Source organism: Epinephelus fuscoguttatus, linkage group LG10 (assembly GCF_011397635.1).
Source record: "Epinephelus fuscoguttatus linkage group LG10, E.fuscoguttatus.final_Chr_v1".
NCBI lineage: Eukaryota > Metazoa > Chordata > Actinopteri > Perciformes > Serranidae > Epinephelus > Epinephelus fuscoguttatus.
In genome coordinates, this window is record NC_064761.1 from 18,153,012 (window position 1) to 18,173,104 (window position 20,093).

Here is a 20,093-nt window from a genome sequence, read left to right on the forward strand (position 1 = left end):
TTTTTCACATAGATAGGCTTGGATTGTTAGGATAATTATCCAACAACATAACGGAAAGGAGAAATGAACATCTGTCTTTACCTTTAGCCGAAATCGGACATATTTGTTGTGGCAAGTCAAAACACTTCCTCTGCCTGCTCCCTGCTGTCAATTCTGTTAATTAAAACTGAAGATATGAGAGAGAAAGGCCATCGGGAGATTCAGTGCAAAGCAGGAAATAGCGGTTTGCCTTCTGAAATAGCAAGTATGGTTCTTTGTCACATTGTCATAGCAACCAGGTTGTACAGCGCTGCCTCATGCAGATACCCTGGAAATCCAGAGTTCTCACCAGAGCACAATTTGAATTTGCTCAGCGAGTCACTCTGGCAATCAGTAATGATGCTCATTATCTATGCCCATGAAACAGAGCTGCACCAATCACATCCGTGTATCTGATGTAGGCGGGCCAGGGCAAGCTAAACAGATGACAACAGCGCTGCGACAAGAAGTCCGGAATCAGTCAGTAAACATTGCAAGATGGCTACGGATGAACACCAGTTGTTTGAAACGACTTTGGCCGCTACAATGAACGAGTTAGACTTGGCTTTTTCTCTAAAAGAGGAACAGAAGACAGCGTTCGAGTCTTTTCTTTGCTGTTTTGCCAACCGGATACGGCGAGAGTCTAATCTACCAGTTAGCTCCACTGGTAGCTAAGGGTATATGTCACCCCATGTATTGTTCTGACTGGTCGTAGTGTTATCCAATTGCGTGCAGTGATATTTACAAATGCATGCTTGGTGCCGCCCCTCAAATTGGGCCATTTTCATTACTCATGGCCAGACCCTAAATCTAGGCTGACCAAATGTCCTGTTTTGCCCGGACGTGTCCACTTTTCACGTCCTGTCCGGGGCATCCGGGGGGTGTTTATAAATTGATGATAATGTCCGGTTTTCCTTGTGTGTGTGTGTGTAAACCCCGAGAGGCTGCCTTATTGGCGGATCTTCAACACTCACAACGAGGAAGCAGCAGACACCCGCAGCCCAGCATTTTTCTAAGCTTCTAAGCTTCAGCTTCTAAGCTTCAAAAGCGCAAGTGCAGCTTCACAGATGAACTGCAGAAAAAATTCCCAACTTACCATCCTGACCCGGTCGGGACATATGGGAGGCTGAGTACATCGTGTGCAAAGCTGGCACATATGATTCTGTGTCTAATAAAGGTGCCGGGGGCCTCAAAGTTGGATTTTCTAATGCATAAGAGGTATTATTTAGAACATTATTTCATAATATTTAATTATTTATTTGTCCAGTAAGACTTGAAAAGATAGCTATTATTTTACAAGTTGATTTTTCTAATAGAGAAGAGACATTATTTCTATCATTATTTCATTCCAGAGATTTTACATTTATTTTACATTTATATTTATTTTTGTACAAATGAAACTTGTAAAAAGATTATTATTTTAGCCATAATAAAAGCAAGTTGAGTAACCTCTGAGAAGCCTATCCAAATTTCTGTCTTTGAGAGATAGTATTTTGTAATATAACTGAATTTTATATCCATACATATAAACTTTAAATATATTAAAATTATAAGGCATCTTTGAGTAAACTGCAAGTGTCATTTAAGTAGCTCGTGGCCGGGGCTATCATGAAAAATAGTTGCTATCCTCTTTTTGACCTGATGATGCTTCGGCCCTGCTGGAAGAGTTGTATCTGTCAGATAAGCTTATAAGCTAATAAAATTTCACATAAAGAACAAATCACTGTTTGTTGATGGTTTTTAATTTTTTCTTTTTGTGCACATTCTATGCACTACACTGTATTCCTTAATGAGGAAAAAAGTGCAATTATTTGCTCATCTTTTGTCTTTCCAGGTCAATCCACTGCTGATTCAGGATCAACAACCAACAGTGAGTGGCAATACAGAAGTAACCTACTGTATAACATTTAATTGTTGTTATAATGAATAAAATGTTAACTGTGACTATGACATCGACTGTGCTATACCTTGTCTGAAGTGCCTGCAAAGTGAATCTAAGTTAGGAACAAGACAGATATCAGCACTGATGTTACTATACTTGTCACACTATACGTTATCTGAGATCTTTAGTTATGATATTTATTCTCAAATGAGTGGAGTCTGGAGAATTTACAGCATCAGAGTCAGAATTAGAGAAAAGCAGCAGTTTGAGTGTTGTTAGGATTTAGATGAGTCAAACTTTGCAAGTGCTCAGTGTGGTGCGGATGCAACTTTTTTTTTCCACCACAGGAACAAGTAAGTCACTGATTATCCAGCCAGTGAAACATGAATGCTAATATTTGCTGATAGCAGGTATTCCACTGTCATCAGTGATAAGAAGAAGAATCAGTTTGAACGTGACGATGTTTGGAAAATTCGAAAAATTAGTTTTCATCTCACTCACTTAACTCTGGCTTCATATAGAAATAAACTATGAAGGTTTATGCCACAGTTTATCTTAGAAAGCTACAGAAACGTGTCATCACAGTTGATGTCAAACTTGTCTTTCAAATAAGCTCTTCATCAAGTCTGATTTTATAACAGTTTATTGACACAAACTTGCTCTGTGAAGAAGCTATGCTAGGTGGCTGTTGACGCAACGTTATGCAATCAATGTAACATTGTTGACACAACCCTGTTAAAGGTCTACTGTGTAAGATTTAGGGGGATTCAGTGGAATCTAGTGGTGAGGATTGCAGATTGCAACCAGATGAAAATTCTCCCCGTTAGAATTCCTTCTGTGTTCATTGTTCTGGTCTCCCCAGGTCTCCTCCCCAAAACAAACGGACATGGTGATTTAAACCAGTGAAAAAAACTAAATAAAAAATCCCTGTTTTTGTGACATTCTCGTTATGGGGGGAGGCCAATGTGAAAAGGCAAATGGCCTGCAGGCCATGTGTGTGGTTTGTCCACTTAGGGCTACTGTATAAACATGGCAGAGCAACATGGCAATCTCCATAGCCAAGGACCTGCTCCCACTGTGGATATAAACGACTCTACACTAATGAAAACACTGTGATTCTTAATTTCAGGCAATAATACACGAATGAAAACATACTTATTATATTGTACTTCAATTCTGCCAGTTTGTGCCCCTAAATCCTACACACTGGGCCTTAAAGGTTGGCCACCTTAAATCAACCTTGTTAGTGTTTTGGCAAAGGAAGACCACACTGAGTCCAAAAGCAGGAAGTATTTTACTCACAGCTAGAGGTAAAGCTCAGTCGAGTCCAACTAAACACATCATTCTGCCCTTCCACATCTGAATAGACATTTACTCTTGCCTAGTGCCACTACGCTCTTTCTCACCTCTTCTTTCCTACTTAAAAGGAAAGTGTAGCAGACATAAGCGAGGGGAAGGATTGATAAGAAGCAAGACCATCTTTGTAACAAGAGGAAACAGGATTTATGTGGTCATCATCGTTGGAGGGAAAGCACATGTAGCACCTTTAAATGAAGTAGGAACTAGCATTGTGTTATTGTGTTTGGCCTGATTTTGTTTCCTTGGAATGCAGGTGTTTCAGCCACCTTACCTCCACGCACTCCCACAAATGCGGCTTTACCTTCAGGAACCATCTTAACTGTCAGCACCTTACCACCGCGCACCATGACAGCTACCACTGTCATGCCTACAGACACCTCAGCAACTGCCCACACACCTTCAGTCACCTCGCCAACCCTCACCTCAATCTCCCCAAGCGCAGAACTTAATTCATCTACCACGTCTGGTAACGTATTCAGCCTCAGTTTACAGTTTTTTGGGGGATCACTAGTGTTGCATTCAGCTTGATAAAGCTGATACATGCATTATATCAGGTAAGACTACTGGCAGTAAAATATTTGTACTTGAAGGTGATCTCCAGCATGCTCTCCATCTTACAGCCTCTGCTGCTTCTCCTGCAAACACCCCACCCTCAAACACAACCAAGCCAACAGACCCTCAGGCAAACACCACTCAAAGCCAGACTTCACCTGCACTCACCACGCCCAACAACACAGTGACCCACCCAAGATTGGAAATTTCTCTTGTACAAGTCCTCTATTTGTTTCTGTAGAGGACTGTGATAAGACTGTGATATTAATATAAACACAGGCAAGGGTTACTAACACTGGCACTGCTGAGGACCAGGTTACAAGACGTTCACAAAATACAGGCACCTGCTTTACTTGCTTTGGAAAAGCATTTTATAGTTTTATAATCATAGATTAATATTTTGTCATTTCCTTTTCTAATCTCATTTCAATGTGTTCTCCAGCCACCAAACAGGCCCCTCCACCTTCACAGTGTGAGTATCAGTATTATTTTTCAGATAAACCTTATCTTTACTCCTGTACTTATTATACTGGTTTCCAGTGTTTTTTGGGAAGATACATTTGCACAGTGTGTTTGGATTCACATTCAACATCTACATGAACAAACTGTCTGAGATTGAAAGATGTCATCAGGAGGTTTATATTAACTATGAGATTTTATAACTCTGTTCATTTTGTTTTGCAGGTTCTTACAATGTTGCACCCATCACCTCTGGCTTCAGGATTGACATGATGACAAGCTCTACCCCTGGCAACTACATTATAAACATTACAGAAAAAGGCCAAAATGAACCCACTGTTCAGTCCTTCAGTGGAACCTCACATGAAATCAAACACCTGAAGCCCTGTACTGAATATGAGCTCAGTGTTGCATATCGTGATAATGCTGGCAATGAAACACTCTGTACCAGCACTGAAAGTAAAATGAAGACAACTGGAATGAGTGAGTAAAAATAATTCACATGAGAAAAGTAAACAAAGAGTAAAAGGTAAAGTCAAGACAGAGTGACACCAAATCAAACTTATTACATAAAGTGAGATTGTTTTTCTTTAGCCATTGAGCTCTTTTGTAGTGACAGTTTGTGATGGTTTGTGTTATTGTTCACTGGTGCATGGTAAATATGTATATGTATGTGCTGTATTTTAAATTTTATAATCAAACATTCATATTTTGTCATTCCTTTTTCTTAATCTTCACACAGTGAAATATACATGGGGATACAACAGGAAAGGTGGGACACAACCTAACATGTTTTAGTTTGGGCTAATTGTTTTTAAAACTGTTTGTTTTCCAGACAATATCAAAGCTCTCATCGCTCGTTTGGTCGTCTTCATCATTGCATCCGTGGCCTTGGTTGTGGTGGTCTACAAGATCTACATTCCATGGCACAAAAAGTCCAGAAAGTAAAGATCATTTTACATCTCACCACCTGCATCAGATTGACTGTCACATCAATTTAAAATGTTATCACTTGATTTAACAGGCCTCATCAGTGGTTATCAGCCTCACAGATACAGTACGGCTTAGAAGGGGCCTGCTACATCTAATAGGTCCAGGACACTGCTATCAACCCATTAAATGGCCATTATCAGTTGTCATCGGGAGCTGTTTCACTTTCATTAGGTTTTAGGTGCCAACCCTATGTGGTGAGGTTAAGAGAAAACATTATGATTTTGGATTAAAATAAGACTGTTACAAATATAGTGTGATGAACTTACATACGTCACTTAAAATAAGTCAGCGATGGCTTTTGGTTTGACACGGGACACAAACCCTGGTGTTTGTTTGACCCATCCACCACCCCGACCTCCGCCCTACGCAGACAGTCTCACTCTTTATACTAACGTTACTTCAACTGACTTCCTCCTTTGCTCCAGTCATAATTACTACAGCCACTGAGGAAGCCTCCTGACAATAAACATGACCACTTAATGTGTTGACAGCATTTTTCTGAACCTACTAGATGTAGCATGCCCCTTCTAACCTATAACTATGAAGCTGATAACCTCTGTTATACCAAGGTCTGGGTGACTACTTGATTTTGACCGGCTGCAGGGCGTTAAAAACTCATAATGGACACCTACTGGGTAGCTCAGTCTGACTATCATTCTAAATCAGTATGCTGGCTATAATACCAGCCTGAAATCTGACACTGTACAACACTGAGTGCAGTTAGTGCCTCATCCTCTGAACACTATGGGATGGAGACTGAACCAAAGCAATCATCTCACATCCCATTTGCTTTTCAACATACCACTTCAGGCTGTGGTGAACAGTAACATTACACATGGTGTACCATTTATCGTGAAATTTGGGGACAATGACATGGCTGGATAACTATCTAGTCTTGTTGTTAAGCATACCGTCATATTATATTCACAGTTTGTCAACCATATGCAATGTTACTGACTTTAAATCCTGCTAGCATAATGTTAGCTTTCTGGCTAATAGCTGATCCAAGGGTTTTATGAGCTTAGTGGACTTCAAATATCTCCCATCGCTAAGTTGTATCTAAAGTTTTTCCTAGTAACTGCAGCAGTGAATAATGTTTCCATTGCATGAGAACCTTAAGGTATTGATTGTTCCAGGTAACAGATAAACCCTCAGGTGTTATCAGGGAAGATCAGTTATGGCTTGTGAAAAAAATAATATTTTGATTGCAAAAAGCATAAAAATATAGATAAATAGTATTACTTTTTATTTCTTTGGTAAGTGACCATAGTATAAATGGGATAATGCCCTTCGAGGTGTCCATTATCAGGAATTCACACCCCCACATCGGTTAAGTTTATTAATAGCTCAGTGACTAGTATTGTTATATTCAATATAAATCTTTGTTTTATTCAACCAATCTTCACTTTTTTCTCCACAGTGATGTGAATGACGATATGATGCTTGAACAAACAGCAAGTGAGTAGCTTTCTTGTTTTTAACACAACAGTCTCTGAGAGAGTAACAAACAGTAATCACATTCAGCAGCTACAAACTATTAATCATGTTTTAGCTGTTAGGTTATTACATCACCTGGTATAATGGAATACTTACACTGACTGAAATCATCCATTAGGAATTCTGTCTTAGAGCACAACAGTATTTCTGTATAAAACTTTAAATCATAAAAACAAAGAAACTTTGAACAAATATTTTTAGTTAGTTCAACTATGACATGAACTGTATAGTTTGAAGAATACAACAAGTTGCACTATTTCCTTTTCTTGCCCCTGTAGTTTATGTTAATGTTCCTCAACATCAACACCGCCGTGAAGACAAACGCTGATGAAGAAAGGCCTGATGGAGCTGCCAACCAAATCATCATCATTCGTCTAACTTCTGCCGGTCCATAGTAGGCCTTTTACTCTTTTTACATTGGCAATAGTCTAATTAGGATAAGATAGACTGATGATGCTTTGCTTGACAGAGGTACAACATGTTGTTAAGTGGTTATTTTTGTTGGAGCTGCCATTTTCTCGTTAAAATTTTAATCTTGGTGACATGAGATGAGATGATGAGACAAACTTGGTCAAGTTTAAGGTTACACATTTTAAGACTAATGAAATAACATTGCAAAGTTTTAGATCCCGACCATAAAAGTGGCTTTGAGTATCGAACGCTCAAGTCAAAAGTGAACAAAGCGTTTGGGTCAATAGCTGTCTGAGCAGTGTACAGTTTACCAAACGGTAATGCACCTGTATAGCATGGCTTTTACACATACATTTTACACATAACCTGCGTTTTATTGTTCTGTTATTATCATGTCATATTGTCTTTTTATTCTTATTTTTTTGATCAGTAAGGTAAATAAAAGTAGCAGCAGCTGTTTAGTCCTGCAGATGCACCAGTTAAAGTTTTAAGTTTGCAGATGTTTTAGAGTCTGTTTTAGTGTTGTTCCTTTTTGTATGTGTTTTTGAGGTATTGCCTTTTATCTTTATGGTGCCTATTATCATTATTATCATGTCACAGTTTTTAAATGGAACATTGTATCAGACCAGCCTCTGCTTTGTACTCAAAAATAAAATACTATTTTGCTTGGGAACGTAAAAAATCAGGTTTAATCCTTTTTTGTTTTAGTTTTGATTTTAGGTAATCAGTTTGTTTGTTTTTAAATCAACTATTCTATCAATGCACAATAAATATGGAATTTATTTAAATAACACGCAAATGTACTTCACAAATGATCATGCACGTTTTCTACTCTATGCAATTGAAAAATGATGCCCTCTGATGCTCAAATCTGGAGGACGCCTGGTTAATTCTATGTAGCCACCAAGTGGTAACCTGGGGGGGCTGAAGATTAAGTCAGCATGCAATTGCCAAAAAATGTAGTTCATTAAATGGCCACTTGAGGCTGGCTCCAGAAGTGAAAGAAGCCGCATCAACCCCCATGTCAAAATTCTCTACAGCAGAAATAAACATGTTTACAGCCTGGTATAAAAAAAATGGTTTTGGTATCTACTTCAAACATTCATGACAACTGTATGGGCAGTGAATATCTATGTTACTCACCAATTTTTTTAAGACTTAAAGTTGTGCATAATTAAGGGCATGACCACTTTGAGTGACAGGCTGTTTGCTAGGTGTTTGCTGGCCAAAATGCAGATATCTAGGCTTCAAAACACAAATCCACAAACCAATGGGTGATGTCATGATGTCTCCATCTATTCTTTTTTTTACAGTCTATGGTATCCACAAGAAGCCCATTTATGTTAAGATGGCCTATCACTGAAAAATAATCTGAATCACATGAATTTCACTGCAGGATGTAACTTATTGAAACCTGAAATGTTTGATCTAGCATCTGTCATATTATGTTCGTCACAGTCTAGAAAAAATAGGAGCTATATAAATATACCTACCATTAAGCTGGTATCATTTGCCAGTTGCTGATCAAAATGAAAAGTCCAAACAGTAAATTCAAAGGGAAATGCCCCCTTTTCCACTAACGCTTTTTTTTTTCTTTTGTTTTTAAAGATATTTTTTGGGACATTTTTAGCCTTTATTTGATAGGACAGACAAGTGTGAATACTGGATTATACTGGATTACATTAGCTGGATTTATCAGTGTATCAGTGGATGTAGATTTGTACATGAAACACATTCAGCCAACAACAAAGGTGAACAGTTAGACAATTTGGACAAAACATATCTTTACATTTAAAAACTTAATCTTATATAGCTTCAAAATATACACTTAATGGCCTCTTTTCAGTTGTTTAAAAATGTCATAGAGAGAGAAAGATTAACCGGATGGCAGCGTGAGACCGCGAGACCACTGTGAGATTTTGAGATTCAACATGGCGGCGCCTAGCTGCTAGATTAGATATCAACAAACTAGCCAAACAAATATAATTACCTAACGGGTGACAACTCCAGCCTGCACCATCAGCCAGAGTGGAGGACCTAGAAGAGTTTATCGATCACTACTACTACGAGTGCATCATGGAGGTTGCCGACAACCCCAATAAGAGGAAGAAGACCGACTCAGCCACCGATACACAAGACTTATTATCCTCCGAATTTAGCGTCTTGGAATCCATCAACAAGAAGCTAGAAGTGCTCGTTATGCTTCACCAGGAGATAAAAGACCTGGAGCCTGTATCACGAAGCAGGATTAATGTTTTAGCAAGGTAACTTCAGGGTTAACTCTGGGTTTTCGGTCTCACGAAACCGGTTCAGTTCTTATCGCGGTAGATCACCATGGTAACTTACTCTGAACAGCTATCCTGCTCTGGAGCAGGGTAAGTTCAGGGTTGAATCTGATCCTATAAAAAGCACCACCCACTGGCCAATCAGCTGTTCAGAAAAAAATGACTCCGCTGACAGAAATGCAGCCCAGTCATGACGGGAAGTTTAATTCATTTGATTGATTTTGATTTGAAAGTTTATTTTGAACATTAAAACAGAAAAGAAAGCAACAACAGACAATGAAAAGATTGTTCAAAAAGGAGTGGAAAGAAGTCGAAATTTCATCCCACCCCTTCAAAAGAAAGAAACTGATCATTTGTGAACACTTAATACCACCATCATTAATTAGTGCCAACATTTTGTTTTGTTGGAGGAAATGATCCCTGTTAAAGATAATGGGCCTAAGTGACAGCTTTGCTGCTGGAAATGTGGAAAGTAGCCTATCATGTCTACACTAATTGTGTTTGAGGGATTTTCCTTTTTGTTTTTTAAAGAGGGAGACTAGGTATATTTCTGCGCAGCTATTAATTTCTGACACAACTCAATATCAGGATGATTTTATTCAGACTATCAATTTGGTGTTGATATGATTTAATTGTGGCGTCAGCTTTAAGCTTTATTGTAGCATATATAACGTTATGACAAAGAAGACCAATTTATCAAGCGCAATGATGTTAGACGATAATTGTAATACACGCAATTCATCTGCGCAGCATTGATTTCATGGGATTCAAGGGTGTGATCAGTGTCAGATGTACAGGTACAGGTACTGTAGCTACTTGAACCAGTGATGAGTCATTTAACCTACACATCATTTTATTTGCTGCCTTGTTTTGTCTTGATTTTTCCCTCTCTCCTCCTCTATTTCTTCTTTCCTGACCCGTTTCTTTTTCTTCTTCTCTGTTATGTGATTTCATTGATGTTTTGACAGGGGAATTTCTTTGATAAGCTTTTAGTGGCTTCTAACCTCTCCGGCACTTTTCTTTTTTTAATCTTGTAAATGTTATACTGTCTGTTTTTAACATTATGTGCAAATAAACTAATCTAAACTAAAACTAAACATTATTCATCCCGTTATGCGTTGCCACGCATGTTTCCTCGTCCTGCAGCTGCCACGGTGTTGGCCTTTTCTCTAATGTTGCTTTTCTCCTCCTCATATTTTAGTAGAATTAATCTCTGATCCTCACGAGAAATACCTTTTTTCCCTCACATACGGCGCTCTGTGAGGACGCTCAGTGACGCTCAGTGACGCTGCGCTTCTCTCATGATTGTGATTGGTCCGCTGCGTGCGCGTTCACGGCTCTTGATAAAGCAACCCTGGGTTGAGTTACCGAATTGATATCCGGCGTCGTGATACCGATTATTCTGATTGCCATTGTTAGGGTTAGTCGACCCAGGATAGGTCTGGGTAACCCAGGAAAGGTTGATCTCGCTTCATGATACAGGCCCCTGAAGGTAAGCTTGGAGTTCACTTACCAGCAGATTAGTGACCTGCAGCAAAACAACGCTGAACTCCGCTCCACCTTAGCGGCGGTCACTTCAGATGTAGATCTCCTCAAAAAGGAAAATAAACTCCTGAAGGAAACTGTCCTCGACGTGCAGTCCAGAAGCATGAGAGACAATTTAATCAATTCTGGCATCCCGGAGAGCACGCCAGACAACCCGGAAGTCCAAGTAAAAAAGTTCATGGTGACGGCCCTCAAGATCCCGACGGAGACTGTCAACAACATTACCTTTCACCGCGTCCACAGGCTCGGACCCCGAGGAGGTCAGCGTCCTCGTCCGATTATCGCCAAATTCCAACATTATCAGCAGAAAATGCTCGTTAAGAGTAAAGGACGAGAGCTAAAAGGCACTTCGTTCAGTATGAACGATCAGTTTCCCAGGGACTCAACGAGAGGCGGAAAGTGTTAGGCTATATCCCATTTTAAAAGAGCACAGGCAGAGGGGAAATAGGACCTCTCTTGTGGTCGACAAATTATACATAGATGGGCAGCTGTTCCGCCACTCTACCACCACCCCATGGCTCTTCTAAGTGACATAATTGCCCCTAAAAACAAAGTAGAACCATAGCTTAATTGTATTATAAAAGGAATTTAAAAAAAAAGACCAAAAGATGTGTGTATGTACAGTACAGGCCAAAAGTTTGGACACACCTTCTCATTCAATGCGTTTTCTTTATTTTCATGACTATTTACATTGTAGATTCTCACTGAAGGCATCAAAACTATGAATGAACACATGTGGAGTTATGTACTTAACAAAAAAAGGTGAAATAACTGAAAACATGTTTTATATTCTAGTTTCTTCAAAATAGCCACCCTTTGCTCTGATTACTGCTTTGCACACTCTTGGCATTCTCTCCATGAGCTTCAAGAGGTAGTCACCTGAAATGGTTTCCACTTCACAGGTGTGCCTTATCAGGGTTAATTAGTGGAATTTCTTGCTTTATCAATGGGGTTGGGACCATCAGTTGTGTTGTGCAGAAGTCAGGTTAATACACAGCCGACAGCCCTATTGGACAACTGTTAAAATTCATATTATGGCAAGAACCAATCTGCTAACTAAAGAAAAACGAGTGGCCATCATTACTTTAAGAAATGAAGGTCAGTAAGTCCGGAAAATTGCAAAAACTTTAAATGTGTCCCCAAGTGGAGTCGCAAAAACCATCAAGCGCTACAACGAAACTGGCACACCGACCCAGGAAAGGAAGACCAAGAGTCACCTCTGCTTCTGAGGATAAGTTCATCCGAGTCACCAGCCTCAGAAATGGCAAGTTAACAGCAGCTCAGATCAGAGACCAGATGAATGCCACACAGAGTTCTAGCAGCAGACCCATCTCTAGAACAACTGTTAAGAGGAGACTGCGCGAATCAGGCCTTCATGGTCAAATAGCTGCTAGGAAACCACTGCTAAGGAGAGGCAACAAGCAGAAGAGATTTGTTTGGGCCAAGAAACACAAGGAATGGACATTAGACCAGTGGAAATCTGTGCTTTGGTCTGATGAGTCCAAATTTGAGATCTTTGGTTCCAACTGCCGTGTCTTTGTGAGACGCAGAAAAGGTGAACGGATGGATTCCACATGCCTGGTTCCCACTGTGAAGCATGGAGGAGGAGGTGTGATGGTGTGGGGGTGTTTTGCTGGTGACACTGTTGGGGATTTATTCAAAATTGAAGGCACACTGAACCAGCATGGCTACCACAGCATCCTGCAGCGACATGCCATCCCATCCGGTTTGCGTTTAGTTGGACAATCATTTATTTTTCAACAGGACAATGACCCCAAACACACCTCCAGGCTGTGTAAGGGCTATTTGACCAAGAAGGAGAGTGATGGAGTGCTGCGGCAGATGACCTGGCCTCCGCAGTCACCGGACCTGAACCCAATCGAGATGGTTTGGGGTGAGCTGGACCGCAGAGTGAAGGCAAAGTCGTCAACAAGTGCTAAACACCTCTGGGAACTCCTTCAAGACTGTTGGAAAACCATTTCAGGTGACTACCTCTTGAAGCTCATGGAGAGAATGCCAAGAGTGTGCAAAGCAGTAATCAGAGCAAAGGGTGGCTATTTTGAAGAAACTAGAATATAAAACATGTTTTCAGTTATTTCACCTTTTTTTGTTAAGTACATAACTCCACATGTGTTCATTCATAGTTTTGATGCCTTCAGTGAGAATCTACAATGTAAATAGTCATGAAAATAAAGAAAACGCATTGAATGAGAAGGTGTGTCCAAACTTTTGGCCTGTACTGTATGTATATATATATAATATATATATTGGGGCTGCACTATTCTTGAAATAAATAAATAAATATATGTATGTATATTTCATTCAAAATGATACTCTAACACATTTCTCCTGCAACAGATAATTAAGCATTCCTGCGATTGCAATGCAATTAATCACGCGGCCCTGGTATATATGTATGTATGTCTATATGCAGATGTATATGTATGTACATGTGGATATATATGTATATATACTAATACACACAACATATTGTGCAGTAACCAGAACTATAACTATAATATTATTACTTCCATTAATGTTGTTGTAAGATACTGTCATTACCTGCATATCTCTCTCTCTCTCTCTCTCGCTCTCTCTCTCTCTCTCTCTCTCTCTCTCTCTCCCTGTGTCATATGGATCACTGTTAATTTATCATGTTGATCTGTTCTGTACGACATCTATTGCACGTCTGTCCGTCCTGGAAGAGGGATCCCTCCTCAGTTGCTCTTCCTGAGGTTTCTACCGTTTTTTTTTCCCCCGTTAAAGGGGTTTTTTTGGGGAGTTTTTCCTTATCCGCTGTGAGGGTCTTAAGGACAGAGGGATGTCGTATGCTGTAAAGCCCTGTGAGGCAAATTGTGATTTGTGATATTGGGCTTTATAAATAAAATTGAATTGAATTGATAGTTTTGATGCCTTCAGTGAGAATCTACAATGTAAATAGTCATGAAAATAAAGAAAACGCATTGAATGAGAAGGTGTGTCCAAACTTTTGGCCTGTACTGTATGTATATATATATAATATATATATTGGGGCTGCACTATTCTTGAAATAAATAAATAAATATATGTATGTATGTATATTTCATTCAAAATGATACTCTAACACATTTCTCCTGCAACAGATAATTAAGCATTCCTGCGATTGCAATGCAATTAATCACGCGGCCCTGGTATATATGTATGTATGTCTATATGCAGATGTATATGTATGTACATGTGGATATATATGTATATATAATGAACACAACACTGACTTAGTGAAAAGGAAAAAAAAGAAAAAAAAAAATCTCACAGGGTGTGAATGTACACTTCACATACTCCACCCAGTATTCTCCCTTTCCTTCTCTATTTTTTTCCCTCCTTCATGCCCCTTCTCTCCTGTGCATCGCTCATTTTCAAGAATTGACTTTTTTCTCTTAAATAACTCCATTTCACAAAAAAATACCACAAAAATACACCCGATCATTATCAGCGACCATGCACCAATATCACTTAATCTGCAAATAGAAACCACCCATAAATGGCCCCCAACATGGCACTTTAATATCTCTTTACTTAAAGACCCAGACTTTGACAAAATGGTGAGATGGGAGTGGGCAAACTTTCTTGAAGACAATGACTCTCCACATTTATCTTTGGGCTTTATAAATAAAATTGATTGATTGATTGATTGAAACCAAGTGATCAAGTATGGACCCAATTACAGTGTACAAAATTGCAACTGGACAATATTCTATCAAAGAAAACTGAATTTATAATGATTTTGAACACATGTATACTGCCAGGTATTAATACATACTTTCAACATATTGTACCGCAGTAACCAGAACTATAACTATAATATTATTACTTTCATTAATGTTGTTGTAAGATACTGTCATTACCTGCATCTCTCTCTCTCTCTCTCTCTCTCTCTCTCTCTCTCTCTGTGTCATATGGATTACTGTTAATTTATCATGTTGATCTGTTCTGTACGACATCTATTGCACGTCTGTCCGTCCTGGAAGAGGGATCCCTCCTCAGTTGCTCTTCCTGAGGTTTCTACCGTTTTTCCCCGTTAAAGGGTTTTTTGGGAGTTTTTCCTTATCCGCTGTGAGGGTCTTAAGGACAGAGGGATGTCGTATGCTGTAATGCCCTGTGAGGCAAATTGTGATTTGTGATATTGGGCTTTATAAATAATGGACAATATTAGCACCACTTTTCATCAGGACAGTGACAGAGATCAAAAAGAACGGAGGTATAACACCTCACATGAATACTGCAGCAATCAAATTATTACTAAAGCCAGACAAAGACCCCACACTTCCTTCAAGCTACCGTCCTCTATCACTAATCAACAGTGATATCAAAATTATCTCAAAGGCACTTGCTTCTAGACTGGAGAAAATAATCGCATCAATAATTCATAATGATCAAACGGGCTTCATTAATGGCAGACACTCAAGTGATAATGTCAGAAGAGTTCTTAATCTGATAAGTTACAAAAGCAATTATTCTGTCACTTGATGCAGACAAAAGCCTTCGACAAGGTCAACTGGTCCTTCCTGAGTGGATTTGGCTTTGGAGAGTCATTTATCCAGTGGGTATCAGCCTTATATAATTCCCCTAAGGCCACAGTCACCACCAACGGGATCACATCTAAAAGCTTCATTTTGCAGAGAGGAACCAGACAAGGGTACCCACTCTCACCTCTACTGTTTGCAATATTCATCGAACCATTGGCCATGGCAGTCCGTCAGAACAGCAAGATCATAGGTATCCATTCCGCCAATTCAGAGCATAAAATTAATCTATATGCCGATAATTATTTTCTTATCTACAAGAAATTAAATTCGTCACTTTACATGAAGTATTTAATCCTGGTCCAAATCGACAATACTGCCAATAACGGAGAACTCTTGGAATCCTGCAGACCAAAACAGCAAAAATTAGCCTAAGTACCCTTCAGAAAAACAAATTGGTAGGGGGACTGGACGCTCCTAACTTTAAACATTACTATTTAGCGAACCAGCTTCAATACCTATTGAAATGGTTATATCCTAACGAAGACTACAACTCCTGGCTTGAACTAGAACAGGCGGACTGCAACAATATAAAACTCTCTGACCTCCCATTTATCACCACTACACTCAGACATCATAACTGTTTTAAGAACCCAATGATTGCTTCCACCTTATCAGCCTGGTGGAAAACACTAGAAATCACAAACTCTCAAATAGAACCTTGCTTGCTCTCTCCAATTTGGCACAACCCGGATTTTGAAATTAACAAAAGACCTCTCCATTTTAGCACATGGGAGATGAAGGGAGTAACTCATCTCCATCACCTTTTCCAAGACAATATACTTATGACATAAACAAACTTATTTCAAACTTTCAAAATAAGAAATGGAAATTTTCTACAATATTTACACTTGATAAAAACAATCAAGAGGAGGATTCCAGCGTCTCAGGACACTTTGCAGCCACCAGAATTTGTCAAACATATTACAAAGCTTTCTCCGAGTAATAAGAAGAACCTTTCTAAGATTTATAAATTACTGTCAAAGACCAGTTCTATACATTTACCAATTTTAAAATGGGAAAAAGAGCTGGGTGTATCACGGACCCTGACTTCTGGACTCAGATATGCAAAAATACATTTAAGATGACAAGACACACTAATATACAACTTATCCAATTTAAAGTACTCCACAGAACACACATCACCCAACAAAAGATGAATAGAATGGGCTTTAGTCAATCTGACATATGCACTCAGTGTACTCAGAACACTGCTGACACCTGCTTTCATGCCCTCTGGTTATGTTCACCCGTCCAGCACTTTTGGTCAACAGTCACTCAAAAACTCTCCTCCATTTTGGACTGCAGGATCCCAGTATCTCCCAACCTGTGCTTAATTGGTGACCTGATAACAATTGACCTCCCAAACAGCCACTGCAACTCTCTTCTTGTAGCTCTCGCCATCACCAAGAAAACAATCCTAGTCAATTGGAAAGATAAACAGACCATCAACATCAACCATTGGCTGAATCTCCTTGTAGAACATATTTCGCTGGAGAAAATATCTGCTGGCCACAGAAACCAATTAACATACTTTACAGAAAAATGGTCACCATTTATTCACTCATTAAACGTGTCTGTATAGTGCCACTCAGCCTGTGAGCATATGCCACCTGTACATATAAATATTACAACTCAAGAAAGACTGTTGTGTAATATGTAACGGGTTTCTGTTAACGGGGGGGGTGGGGGCGCGGGGTCTCCTCGTGCTCCCTGGGCCTGGGGCGGCGTGGCCGGCCCCCCTGGGGGGCTGTTTCCGCTCCCACCCGTCCCCCTCCCTCCTCCCTCCCCCCTCTCCCCGTCCCTCCCTGCTCCTCTCTCCCGGCCTCGGGCAGGCCCGGGGTCCTCCCCCGGGCTGGGGGGCCTGGTGTGGGGGCTGGGGGCTGCCCGCGGGGGGTGTTCTGGTGCTGCGCAGTGTGGGCCTGCCCGTTTGTGTGCAGCCGGCGGTGGGGGGGGCGGGTCGGATGGTCTGGGGGTCCGGCTTTGGGTCTGAGGCAGTCTGGCGGGGTTGCGGGTTGGCCTGTGCTCCTGCGCGTCGGGGTTCGGGGGGGCTGGGTGGGGCCCATCGTCCGTGCACCCTGGTGGCGCGCCTCATCCTTCTGCTGGGGGTCGATTTGCTGCGGGCGGTGTGGCCCAGGTCGGGACCATTGCGGGGGCCTGACGCTGCAGTTGCTTGTGGGGCGGGGTTGGATGGGGGCCCATTGGGTTTCCTTGGGGCCCGCCTGGCCTGCTGTCCATGGGCGCTGGGGGCCTCGCAGCGCCGGGGTCTGGTTGGCGCCACCTTTTAACCCCTCCCATCCATCCCTCCAGTCCTCGGGCCGGGCCTACACTGGCCTGGCCTCCTAAACCACATTTAGTTCACTCACCACACATTCCACAGTTTTAATGCACCACATACACTCACTCTTCGAGGTGCAGACCACTGATGGATTGGGGGGCTTCATGATGGGGCAGGCTATGGGACAGTGGTGTCCGGTAGCCCTCCATGCTGTCTCCGGCCCATCCTTATCTGTTCTCCAATTTTAAAGCACCACATACACCTACATCTTGTGGGACAGATGGGAACAGGTTCCAGGTGCCTATGGCTGCACGGGCTGCAGGACAGCAGTGTGCTGTAGCCATCAGCCTTGCCCCCACCTGTCACCTATGTCCCTCAATTTTAATGCTCGCCACTGGAGTTATTTATCTGTCACCAGTCTCTCTCCCCGCGCATTTAGCACCACAGCTGCATGAAGGGGCTGAGGTGTCCTCCGTCTCTGTCTCCTGTCTCGCTCTCTATCTGTGTGGTCCACATCCTCTTCCTCTTCATCATCATCCATCTGATTATCCATCTGACACTTTCTTAACTGATTCTTGGTCAAACAGCTCTTCAGACGGATGAGAAAAATGCAGAAAATCAAACCTTTTCCACAGCTAAAGAAAGAGACTAGAGTTTCGCGGTCAGTGTGCAACTGTGACTGACACAACGTGAGGTCGTGTTCGTTTTCAGACGTGCCACAGCTTCGGACAAAATCGAGTGTGCAAAGGCCTGGATATGGCAAGTGTCTGTCTCAAGATCCTGCTGCTCTGGGCTGGGATCATCGCTGTGGCCAATTGTAAGTAACAATCTTCTGTGTAAACATAATGGCCTTTTGAATTTTTAAAAATACTACTACTACCACTACTACTACTATTACTACTACTACTACTACTAATAATAAAAAGCAGTGTTTTTTTTACCCCTTTATCTGAAATTTTTTTTTCCATTTACCAGACAAGACATAACATTAGGCTGTCATCTTAAGGTATGAATATGTACAGAAATACAAAGAAAAATTTAAGAAAAGAAACAAGAGAGCACAGAGATCACAAAACAAAACAGAAAACTACGGAACAAAAAACACTTGCATCATAGTGTATTCAAGTACCTTTAGGACGGACCACATGTAGAGATATGAGTTCATAGTTCCAGGTCAGGTAGACTGTCTACATAGTTTAGTAATGGGTTCTAGGTTTTGTAAAATCTCTTAATGGAGCCGTTGAGGATGCATCTGATTTTTTCCAACTTTGATCTGTTTGATGGAGATATTACATCCTTTCATTCAAATAGATTTCAGCATCTAGCTTAAAGGAGGAAAAGGCAATGATGAATGACCAGAGAGTACAAAGTTTTAAGAAAGACCCCATGGTGACTGGGGTCAGTTTACAGCTGTCACAAATAAGGCCTAAAGTTTTGGAATATTCTTGCAATTTAAGCTTAAAAGAGGTATAGCCAGTGTAGCATTTTAAACTGTATTAAGGCAAATCTTGAGCAAAGAGAAGAGGGATGAACCCTAGAAAGAGCCATTATAATGAGGAGGTATTGGAAAATTAGAAACCTCTCTGTGTGCAAAGTTCCTGATTTGTAAATAAAGGGAAAATAACAATACTAGTCAGGCCAAATTTCTGGATAAATCTTCAAAGCTGGCAGAAGCATTATCAATATACAGGTCCCTAATGCTACGTATACTCATGTCATACCAAATTTGAAAGCCTTTGTCTGATAAAGATGATTGTTTACTACAGATGAGTGAATACAAATGTTACAAATACCCAGGCACTTTTTTAAAATGTGTAATTATTGAGTTAGTTGTATATCTAGTTTATGTAACTATGTAAATGAATTAGCTGAAAGATTAAATGTCAAATTACGATATTTAGCATACCTGCTGATGGGGAAGTCTTCACTTTTGTTTAAATTAAGTTTTTACCCTGATATTTTCCAAATTCTCCAAGAACTGACTTCAGGTACAATCAAGGCAGCTTGATAACATATAATAATAGATCATCTGCATAAAGTGAGACAGTGTGACACTTTGCATATTGTTATTCATCTAAGAGATGTGGAAAGTGAGTCTTCACCCAGGACAAAAAGTAGATGGTCTAATTTATTTCCTTGTTTGGTCTCTATCTGGAAAATAATCAGAGGATAGAATTGGTATAAACTGAGGTAGTTGGATTGGTGTAAATAAGATCGATTAGTTAAATGAAATAAGGGCCTAATTCATACCA

General features: G+C 40.4%; 1 protein-coding gene across 8 annotated transcripts in view; it reads left to right on the forward strand.

Annotated features, from left to right (window-relative positions):
• Nucleotides 1-20,093, forward strand: part of LOC125895591 (receptor-type tyrosine-protein phosphatase C-like) — an 81,337-nt gene that overhangs the window by 14,928 nt on the left and 46,316 nt on the right. For 3 of the 8 annotated variants that reach the window (XM_049587543.1, XM_049587545.1, XM_049587546.1), the window contains one exon: nt 1,853-1,888. In XM_049587543.1, coding sequence (XP_049443500.1) covers nt 1,853-1,888 — 36 coding nt within the window. Of the gene's footprint in view, nt 1-1,852; nt 1,889-4,221; nt 4,284-4,495; nt 4,754-10,810; nt 11,262-18,476; nt 18,659-20,093 lie in introns of those variants that run through there. The other 5 variants (XM_049587552.1, XM_049587548.1, XM_049587547.1 and 2 more) reach the window with 5 other exon arrangements.